Raw genomic sequence first — 11,565 nt, 5'->3', positions numbered from 1 at the left:
ACAAGACCTTCGTTAATTATACTTCATATCTGTTGTCAAAATACACAACTGGAAATAATTTATTGCTCTTCTGATTCGTTGCACATTAGAGACAATTGCCAACACTAAAAAGTTAAGATAAATAATTGTATTATTGTCACGATCAAAAAAATATTAGCACAGCAAATATTTTGGGAAGTAGCTTACACCTCAAAACAGCCTGCAATATAGGAACTCAACCAACCATTCAAGGGTCTTACTATATATATTGTCTGCCAACCCTCCGCAAATAGTTCACAGCTTTCCTTCAGCTGGTGGGGGCGGGGCTATGCAAATCACAACATGACTGAGCGGAAAGTTGCCTCAAAACCGATTCACGTCACTGTCATTCACAACCCAACAAGGTGAGACTACAGAACACATCGCATACAGAAGAAAAACTCTTCTAGAGAATCGCACTTCGGAATAGCCTAAAATAAAACTGAGCTTTTATGCACTGGAAAGTTACTATTCTTCAACTTTAATCGTTGGACATGCCACCTCAAATGGATTATTATTGTGAAGAATCCCGCGTCCCCTCTTCATGCGGATTGATGAGCCAAGAGACCGGGTTGGAGAGGGAGCCAGCGCCCGGGTTGGAGAGGGAGCCAGCGGGTATCAGCTGTATGCTGGTGGGGGACGGGGCTGTGGGCAAGACAAGCATGATAGTCAGTTACACCAGCAATGGATACCCCACGGAATACAAACAGACCGGCTTTGATGTCTTTTCTGGTGAGTACCTTTCAATTACTGGAAATACATTTAAGAAAAATAACTGTATAGCCTAAGTTTATAACCGTATAATATCCTTATTTATAATAATTAAACAACTAAAATGTATTGTTGTCTACTAGGTAATTGCACTGTATATATATTTTTTTTAATGGAACTAGAGTCTATGATTTACAAACCCAAACTATTAACAAACTTGAATTATGAAATAATTGTATTCTTGTGTTTTCTTCAACAGGTCAGGTCCAAGTAGAAGGAGCCCCAGTCAGAATACAACTACTGGACACAGCTGGACAGGTAATCATAGACTCTTTTATTTATATATATAAGTACATTATTTCATCCATAATGGAAATCATTCAGTCTTTCACATGTAGCAGCAGTAGTTTGATTCTAAAGGCCACTACATGTCATACTGTGTGAGTCATCGTCTCTCTCTGTCACGGCGTCCATTGTTGTTGTTCAGACCCCCAGACAGCATTCACATTCACACACTGCTGAATCAGCTAAGCTGACCCCTCTCTCTCTTTCTCTCTTTCTCTTACCCCCTACCCCGCCCCCACTCTCTCTCTCTATCTTGACATTTCCAGGAGGTGTTTGACGATTTCCGCTCCCTCTCTTACTCCCAGACGGACGTCTTCCTGCTCTGCTTCAGTGTGGTCAACCCCAACTCCTTCCACAATGTCACCAACAAGTGGATCCCAGAGATCCGAGCCTGCAACCCCTCAGCTCCCATCATCCTCGTGGGCACCCAGTCCGACCTCCTGCTGGACGTCAACGTTCTGATCAACCTGGCCCGTGGCGGGGTCAAACCAGTGCTGACCCCTCGGGCGCGGAGCATGGCGGTGAAGATCAGAGCGGCGGACTATGTGGAATGTTCTTCGTTGACGCAGAAGAACTTAAAAGAGGCGTTCGACGCGGCCATTTTTGCTGCCATCAAACACAAGGCCAGGAAGGAGAAGAAGAGGCAGCTGTCGGACAGACGCACCAAGGCCTTCTCTAAATGCAGCTGGAAGAAATTATTCTGTTTTATCTGAGATGAGATCCCATGGGTCCTGGACAGAATAATGACTATTATTATTTATTAACTTATGAAGACTTACTAAGAACTTGTAGCTTTGGAATCATCCCAGAATTGGTAAATTAACTGAATTCTATTGGAGTCCTGGACTGAAGACAGTGGTATAGCGTACTTCAGTAGCCCTTGTAGGTAACCAAGTAAGAACGGGTACTGAAACATAATACAGACAAGAGAATATCAAATCAAACCAAGGACATTGAGTACATCTTGTCAGTGGGACAAGGCTGTCATGTAAATGTTGTGAATTCCTTTGCATGGTCTGGATTGGTGCCTTTTCCAACCTGAGAGTTTACTGCACTGCCTCTGTGTGATAGTCAGAGAGTCAGTGGGTTGTGAGAGAGAAGGATATGTTTAGGTAGTCAGGGGTTGGTTGTTAGCCTTTTCTCATTTGCATTCTTTGCTGCCCAGCCTCACAGACCCAGGCCTATTCATATTCAACAGTGTATGTAGGCTGAAGTCACAGCGCTAGGCTAGGCGCTACCTTCTTACCTGTGTGTGAATGGCTTCCACAGGTCATTGTGTTGATTAGTGCGGCACGTAGCCTAGCGGTTAGGGCATTGGGCCAGCAACCGACGAGGTAAAAAAAAAAATACGAAAATCGCACTGCACTTTTTATTTATTTTATTTTCCCTTTATTTAACCAGGTAGGCTAGTTGAGTACAAGTTCTCATTTACAACTGCGACCTGGCCAAGATAAAGCAAAGCAGTGCGACACAAACAACAACACAGAGTTACACATGGAATAAACAAGCGTACAGTCAATAATACAATAGAAAAGAGGGAAAAAAAGTCTATATACAGTGTGTGCAAATGGTGTGAGGAGGTAAGGCAATAAATAGGCCATAATGGCTCCAGGGTCGCAACCCCACTCTCCGAGGGTGTCTCAGGGAGAGTTGGGATGTGCCAAAAACCCATATAGGACTAATAGGACAAATGTAAGCACCCACCAAATGAATTAGATAAATTATTAAGCTTTGATGCAATCAACTGTCAGTATCAACACCTCTGACCTCCAACCTCTCACCTACCAACCGATGTAGTGTTATCACTCTGATAGTTGTCGCATGTCAGAAAAGTGACGGAAGGTTGGTCGATTCATTCTTTAACTATGATAAATCTTAAGGCAGCTTGGGGAACATATTTTCAATGTAATGACTGTATACAGTATAGGCTATAATCCCCCAGCCTGAGGTGTGAGGCTTAAAATCAAATCTTATGGTCACATGTTTAGCAGATGTTATTGCTGATGTAGCGAAATGCTTTTTATAACACATCAAAAATGAAATACTGCAAAGTTGCTTCGGGGCTAAAAGCGCGGCTACCCCATCTTTCGGCGCCATCTTTTCTTGCAGCCTAAAGGCCTCTGCAGAATGTTGGGTTTGCAGCCTAAAGGCCTCTGCAGAATGTTGGGTTTGCAGCCTAAAGGCCTCTGCAGAATGTTCCGTTGGGTTTGAAGCCTAAAGGCCTCTGCAGAATGTTCCGTTGGGTTTGCAGCCTAAAGGCCTCTGCAGAATGTTCCGTTGGGTTTGCAGCCTAAAGGCCTCTGCAGAATGTTCCGTTGGGTTTGAAGCCTAAAGGCCTCTGCAGAATGTTCCGTTGGGTTTGCAGCCTAAAGGCCTCTGCAGAATGTTCTGTTGGGTTTGAAGCCTAAAGGCCTCTGCAGAATGTTCCGTTGGGTTTGAAGCCTAAAGGCCTCTGCAGAATGTTCCGTTGGGTTTGCAGCCTAAAGGCCTCTGCAGAATGTTCCGTTGGGTTTGCAGCCTAAAGGCCTCTGCAGAATGTTCTGTTGGGTTTGAAGCCTAAAGGCCTCTGCAGAATGTTGGGTTGGGTTTGCAGCCTAAAGGCCTCTGCAGAATGTTGGGTTGGGTTTGCAGCCTAAAGGCCTCTGCAGAATGTTCCGTTGGGTTTGCAGCCTAAAGGCCTCTGCAGAATGTTCCGTTGGGTTTGCAGCCTAAAGGCCTCTGCAGAATGTTCCGTTGGGTTTGCAGCCTAAAGGCCTCTGCAGAATGTTCCGTTGGGTTTGCAGCCTAAAGGCCTCTGCAGAATGTTGGGTTGGGTTTGAAGCCTAAAGGCCTCTGCAGAATGTTGGGTTTGAAGCCTAAAGGCCTCTGCAGAATGTTGGGTTTGAAGCCTAAAGGCCTCTGCAGAATGTTGGGTTTGCAGCCTAAAGGCCTCTGCAGAATGTTCCGTTGGGTTTGCAGCCTAAAGGCCTCTGCAGAATGTTGGCTTTGAAGCCTAAAGGCCTCTGCAGAATGTTGGGTTTGAAGCCTAGCAGAACTCCACTAGGAGAAGTGAATGTCTGTGCCTCGCATACTCCCTTAAAATAAATGTTCTTAAAAAAAACGCAATAATACTCTTTGTCCCTCTTGAGACTCCGTAGCCAGTATACACTTCCTCAAAAATAATCAGAATTAATCGAAAATAACTCAAGAAATCTGTAATAAATTGACAGGTTTTTTTTCCCAGAGGGGGTTCTTAGTCACGCAATTTTGCATGTAACTAAGATGTTTGGTTCAGTATTTCTCTAGGAAATAAATGTGAAAATGAGTCGTCTCATTGAATGACAACCATCACTACATTGAAGAATCCCTACTGTTGACCGATCACCGCCTTTAAAAAGGCGTAGACTTCGGCTACTGAACTTCGGCTTGCCTCAAGAAAAATGTTGTGTGCACGAACAGACGGAAAAAAAACATTGCCAAAGACCAAAACGAACCTAAACGAGACAAAAAAATGGCATCATAATATAGTATACGCAGAAACTGTTTCGCATGGGAAGCATGCGGATGCCTTTAGGATGGCTATGCAAACACAGCCTCTTAAACCAGATCTCCATCCTCCCCCATCTTAAATCAGTGTAAAGCCAGCAGGCGGGGTAGAGAAACTAGAGAGTAATCTAACCTTACCCTGGCCCAGGAGAAAGCCCCGGCCCACTGTCTCTGTTTTAGCCTTTGTTTGTTTACATCGGTAGTGAGTAGAGACTAGAAAACCCCAGGCAATAGAAACCCCAAGACCAGTTAACCTCCAGTGAATGAAACACCCCTCCTGTCTCTTTCTGATTGTACTCCCTACTCTCTATCTCCAGCAGATTAAACCCTACTGCTCTATTGAATACACTGTGTACATTATAGTAAGCTAAATAGCTCCTGCTTGACTGTTAACACTCACTTTAAATAGCCTGGGTGCCCGTCTAGGTCTGTGGTTTATTGGACAGGGATGTTATTGCCAGACCGATGGTGACGGTCAGTCCTAGCTTGTTTATAGAGATGAGGGTTGGCATCCAGGCTATTTGCTGGTTATGCTTCTCGTGGAAGAGCTAATGTGAATTTGATATATATTTCTGTTTGTTTTAAACAGTTAATTGAAAGTCTTTTTGTCTGCAATGTTACAGATGACAAGGAATTTTCACCATAACTCGTTAAAAAGCTGTGAACAGTTTACCTTTGGGGAATCGTATATTTCTGTCACTAATCTTTTAAACCAAACCCTCTGTCAATACTTTGCTTTTTCACACTGTGTTTGAATGAAGCGATGGAAATAAATAATTAAACAAATCCAAATGTATATTATTTTGTCATCATTTATCACTGATATATTTTAATTTAAAAAAAATATATGTATATTGACATTCCATTGTGTGGCTCCAGAGACTCCTAAAACCATGTCTAGCACCTAAAACCATGTCTAGCACCTAAAACCATGTCTAGCACCTAAAACCATGTCTAGCACCTAAAACCATGTCTAGCACCTAAAACCATGATTAGCACCTAAAACCATGTCTAGCACCTAAAACCATGTCTAGCACCTAAAACCATGATTAGCACCTAAAACCATGTCTAGCACCTAAAACCATGTCTAGCACCTAAAACCATGATTAGCACCTAAAACCATGTCTAGCACCTAAAACCATGTCTAGCACCTAAAACCATGATTAGCACCTAAAACCATGTCTAGCACCTAAAACCATGATTAGCACCTAAAACCATGTCTAGCACCTAAAACCATGATTAGCACCTAAAACCATGATTAGCACCTAAAACCATGATTAGCACCTAAAACCATGATTAGCACCTAAAACCATGATTAGCACCTAAAACCATGTCTAGCACCTAAAACCATGATTAGCACCTAAAACCATGTCTAGCACCTAAAACCATGATTAGCACCTAAAACCATGATTAGCACCTAAAACCATGATTAGCACCTAAAACCATGTCTAGCACCTAAAACCATGATTAGCACCTAAAACCATGATTAGCACCTAAAACCATGATTAGCACCTAAAACCATGATTAGCACCTAAAACCATGTCTAGCACCTAAAACCATGTCTAGCACCTAAAACCATGATTAGCACCTAAAACCATGATTAGCACCTAAAACCATGATTAGCACCTAAAACCATGATTAGCACCTAAAACCATGATTAGCACCTAAAACCATGTCTAGCACCTAAAACCATGTCTAGCACCTAAAACCATGATTAGCACCTAAAACCATGTCTAGCACCTAAAACCATGTCCAGCACCTAAAACCATGATTAGCACCTAAAACCATGTCTAGCACCTAAAACCATGATTAGCACCTAAAACCATGATTAGCACCTAAAACCATGATTAGCACCTAAAACCATGTCTAGCACCTAAAACCATGTCTAGCACCTAAAACCATGATTAGCACCTAAAACCATGTCTAGCACCTAAAACCATGATTAGCACCTAAAACCATGTCTAGCACCTAAAACCATGATTAGCACCTAAAACCATGTCTAGCACCTAAAACCATGTCTAGCACCTAAAACCATGATTAGCACCTAAAACCATGATTAGCACCTAAAACCATGATTAGCACCTAAAACCATGATTAGCACCTAAAACCATGTCTAGCACCTAAAACCATGTCTAGCACCTAAAACCATGATTAGCACCTAAAACCATGATTAGCACCTAAAACCATGATTAGCACCTAAAACCATGATTAGCACCTAAAACCATGTCTAGCACCTAAAACCATGTCTAGCACCTAAAACCATGATTAGCACCTAAAACCATGATTAGCACCTAAAACCATGTCTAGCACCTAAAACCATGTCTAGCACCTAAAACCATGATTAGCACCTAAAACCATGATTAGCACCTAAAACCATGTCTAGCACCTCAGAATGATAGGAAGGTCTGGTTAGGCAGAACCCTACTGGAGTCTGATGGGCTTTTAGCATTGGGGGGGTTCTGAGTATTCTGTACCAACATTCCTGATTCTTTATACCTGGACCATCCCATTACCTTAGGACAGGGTTCCCCAACTGGTGGCCCGCGGGTCATTTTTATTTGGACCCACAAGTTCTGATTAAAAAAAAAAGAGTTGTATTTTTTATTGTTGGAGATAAGACTGTAAAAACATCTGCAAATCAGCTCCGAGGGAATTTTATGGAGAGATACAGAGCCATCAGAAAGTATTCACACCCCTTGTCTTTTTCCACATTTTGGTTGTTACAGCCTCAATTTAAAATGGATGCAATTTAGATTTTTTTTCTCTGGCCTCTACACACAATACCCCTTAAAGTCAAAGTAGAATGATGTTTTTCTATTTTTTTAAACAAATTAATTATTAATGAAAAGCTCAAATGTATTGAGTCAATAAGTATTCCTCTGAACAGTTGACGTTGAGATAGATGTGTTTGTTACTTGAACTCTGTGAAGCATTTATTTGGGCTGCAATCTGACTTGCAGTTAATTCGAATTGACTTATCCTCTGCAGCAGAGGTAACTCTAATGAACTTATCCTCTGCATCAGAGGTAATTCTGGGTCTTCCCTTCCTGTGGCGGTCCTCATGAGAGCCAGTTTCATCATAGCGCTTGTTGGTTTTTGCAACTGCACTTGAAGAAACTTTGAAAGTTCTTGACATTTTCCATATTGACTGACCTTCATGTCTTAAAGTAATGATGGACTGTTGTTTCTCTTTGCTTATTTGAGCTGTTCTTGCCATAATATGGACTTGGTCTTTTACCAAATAGGGCTATCTTCTGTATACCCCCCCCCCCCTTGTCACAACACAACTGATTGTCTCAAACGCATTAAGGAAAGAAATTCCACAAATTAACTTTTAACAAGGCACACCTGTTAATTGAAATGCATTCCATGCACCTCATGAAGCTGGTTGAGAGAATACCAAGAGTGTACAAAGCTGTCATCAAGGCAATGGGTGGCTACTTTGAAGAATCTCAAATCTAAAATATATGTTGATTTGTTTAACACTTTTTTGGTTACTACATGATTCCATATGTGTTATTTCATAGTTTTGATGTCTTCACTATTATTCTACAATGGCAAAAATAGTCAAATAAAGAAAAACCCTTGAATGAGTAGGTGTGTCCAAACGTATGACTGGTACTGTATGTATGCCATGTTAATGATATCTGAGTTAGAGTGACTAACAAAATCAAATGAGGGCCACCCTGGAGGTCAGGGCCCCTGGAGGTCAGGGCCCCTGGGCATGTGCCCTGCACACCGGGTCAGTATTCGTATATGATTACTACACATTTTGAAAAGTGAATAACTTACCAATAAAAAAAATGTTGTTAGCTGACATCACTAATTGAGTTACTGTCAGTGACTGACTAACCTAACATAGCAGTCATAAAATAAACACCTGAAACTAGATTCCCCCCCCCCCCCCCCCCCCCCCCATTCTGTCAGGGAAGGTTCTCTTGTGTTCAACCAATCCAGGAAATGTAGAGGAGTAATTCAATGGAAATCAAAAATGGAAATCAAGTCGCTCTCATGCCCTGAAAACCGGAATATCCCGTTTTTAACGACCCAGCTGAGACTAGTGACAAAGCAAGAGGAAGAACTGCTGATGCACAGCAATATTTATAACTTGCACCTGGTGTATTCTACTATTGTAACTCTCAACAGGAAGTTCCTAAAATAAAAATAAATAAACATTTAAAAGTCGTTTTTTGGGGGAGGGACCCTAAGCAACTGCATGTGTTTATAATGGCTGCCGTTTTACAGGCTTCTAACCAACTGTAGTTGCTGCTAACGTCTCTTATGACTGAAAATATCTTCTGGATATCTGAACAAAACTCACCAAGGATTTTCTCTTTAATGAGTGAGATGCAAATGATATACTCATCGCCTGGTATGGCAACTGCTCATCATCCAACCGTAAGGCGCAACAGAGGGTAGTGTGTACGACCCAGTACATCACTGGGGCGAGGCTTCCTGCCATCCAGGACCTACTACTATAGTCTATGTCAAAGACTCCAGTCACCCAAGTCATAGACTGTTCTCTCTGCTACCCCACGGGAAGCGGTACCGGAGAGCCAAGTCTAGGTCCAAAAGGCTCCTTAACAACTTCTACCCCCAAGCCATAAGACTGGTGAACAATTAATCAAATGGCCACCCAAACTATTTACATTGATCCCCTCTTTGTTTTTACACTGCTGCTACTCACTGTTTATTATCTATGATAGTCACTTCACCCCTACCTACATGTACAAATTACCTCAACTAACCTGTACACTGACTCGGTACCGTATATTGCCTCATTATTGTTATTTATTGTGTTACTTTTATTTTATTTTTTACTTTGTTTCATTTAGTAAATATTTTCTTAACTCTATTTCTTGAACTGCATTGTTGATTAAGGGCTTGTAAAGTAAGCATTTCACGGTAAGGTCTACACTTGTTGTACTCAGCGCACGTGACAAATAAAATTGTATTGATGTCTGTTGTGTGAAGGGGGTGAGAGGGGAAATGATATTGTAGCACAGCTATGTCATGCTGAATGGTTCAATGGGGGAATATTACTCAGGATATTGAATACAAAACATAAAGTAAAGTAAAGGTTCCTAACCCTGAGTCACAGAGAGACAGAAAATCACAAACCCGAACATACACACAACATACACTGAGTATACAAAAACATTAGGAACACCTTCTGGGTATGACCTCTACAAGGTATCCACAGGCATGCTGGTCCATGTTGACTCCAATACTTCCGACAGTTGTGACAAGTTGGCTGGATGTCCTTTTGGGTGGTGGACCATTCTTAATACACACGGGAAACTGTTGAATGCAAAAAAAACTGCAGCTTTGCAGTTCTTGAAACAAACTGGTGCACCTGGCACATACTACCATACCCCTTAAAGGCCCGCTGTCACGCCCTAACCGTAGAGAGCTTTTTATGTCTCTATTCTGGTTTGGTCAGGGTGTGATTTGGGGTGGGCATTCCATGTTCATTTTCTATGTTTTGTATTTCTTTGTGTTTGTGGTTTGGGGTGTGGTTCTCAATCAGAGGCAGCTGTCTATCTATCTGATTGAGAATCATACTTAGGCAGCTTTTTCCCACCTGTGTTTTGTGGGTAGTTGTTTTCTGTTTAGTGTTTTGCACCTGACAGGACTGTTTCGGTTATTCACTTTGTTATTTTTGTTTAGTGTTCAGTTTAAATAAAAAGTTATGAACCCTTACCACGCTGCGCTTTGGTCCGATTCCTCTTCATCCGACGACGACACCCGTTACACCCGCAAATATTTTGTCTTGCCCGTTCCCCCTCTGAATGGCAGACATATACAATTCATGTCTCAATTGTTTCAATGCTTAAAGATCCTTCTTGAACCTTTCTCCTCCCCTTCATCTACACTGATTGAAGTGGATTTAACAATTGACATCAATAAGGGATCACAGCTTTCACCTGGATTCACCTGGTCAGTCTATGTCATGGAAAGAGCAGGTGTTCTTAATGTTCATTGAATAGTCAGTGTAGGTCAACAGTTTTCCAGAGAAGATATCAACACTGAGAAGATATCAACACAGAGAAGATATCAACACTGAGAAGATATCAACACTGAGAAGATATCAACACTAAGATATCAACACTGAGAAGATATCAACACTAAGATATCAACACTAAGATATCAACACTGAGAAGATATCAACACTGAGATATCAACACTGAGAAGATATCAACACTGAGAAGATATCAACACTGAGAAGATATCAACACTGAGAAGATATCAACACTGAGAAGATATCAACACTAAGATATCAACACTGAGAAGATATCAACACTGAGAAGATATCAACACAGAGAAGATATCAACACTGAGAAGATATCAACACAGAGAAGATATCAACACAGAGAAGATATCAACACTGAGAAGATATCAACACAGAGAAGATATCAACACAGAGAAGATATCAACACAGAGAAGATATCAACAATGAGAAGATATCAACACTAAGATATCAACACTAAGATATCAACACTGAGAAGATAAACACTGAGAAGATATCAACACTGAGAAGATATCAACACTGAGAAGACATCAACACTGAGAAGATATCAACACTGAGAAGATATCAACACTAAGAAGATATCAACACTAAGAAGATATCAACACTAAGATATCAACACTGAGAAGATATCAACACAGAGAAGATATCAACACTGAGAAGATATCAACACAGAGAAGATATCAACACTGAGAAGATATCAACACTAAGAAGATATCAACACTAAGAAGATATCAACACAGAGAAGATATCAACACTAAGATATCAACACTAAGATATCAACACTGAGAAGATATCAACACTAAGAAGATATCAACACTAAGATATCAACACTGAGAAGATATCAACACAGAGAAGATATCAACACTGAGAAGATATCAACACAGAGAAGATATCAACACAGAGAAGATATCAACACAGAGAAGATATCAACACAG

At 41.2% G+C, this 11,565-nt stretch overlaps 1 protein-coding gene across 1 annotated transcript; it reads left to right on the top strand.

Annotated features, from left to right (window-relative positions):
- The first annotated feature begins 369 nt into the window (after positions 1-369).
- On the top strand, positions 370-5,379 carry LOC129825530 (rho-related GTP-binding protein RhoV-like). The gene is made up of 3 exons (XM_055885698.1): positions 370-750; positions 989-1,047; positions 1,341-5,379. Exons 1-3 carry the CDS (start codon positions 513-515, stop codon positions 1,785-1,787), a joined length of 744 nt encoding a protein of 247 aa, XP_055741673.1. The 5' UTR covers positions 370-512; the 3' UTR covers positions 1,788-5,379.
- Positions 5,380-11,565: the final 6,186 nt, after the last annotated feature.

This window comes from Salvelinus fontinalis, chromosome 27 (genome assembly GCF_029448725.1).
Source record: "Salvelinus fontinalis isolate EN_2023a chromosome 27, ASM2944872v1, whole genome shotgun sequence".
NCBI lineage: Eukaryota > Metazoa > Chordata > Actinopteri > Salmoniformes > Salmonidae > Salvelinus > Salvelinus fontinalis.
This window is presented reverse-complemented; position numbering and strand designations above follow the sequence as displayed.

Bases quoted from the DNA above. Each gene is read 5' to 3' on its own strand.
- LOC129825530 (XM_055885698.1), top strand. From the start codon at position 513: ATGCCACCTCAAATGGATTATTATTGTGAAGAATCCCGCGTCCCCTCT. The intron at 751-988 runs GTGAGTACCTTT...TTTCTTCAACAG, and splicing joins CGGCTTTGATGTCTTTTCTG to GTCAGGTCCAAGTAGAAGGA. The intron at 1,048-1,340 runs GTAATCATAGAC...TGACATTTCCAG, and splicing joins TACTGGACACAGCTGGACAG to GAGGTGTTTGACGATTTCCG.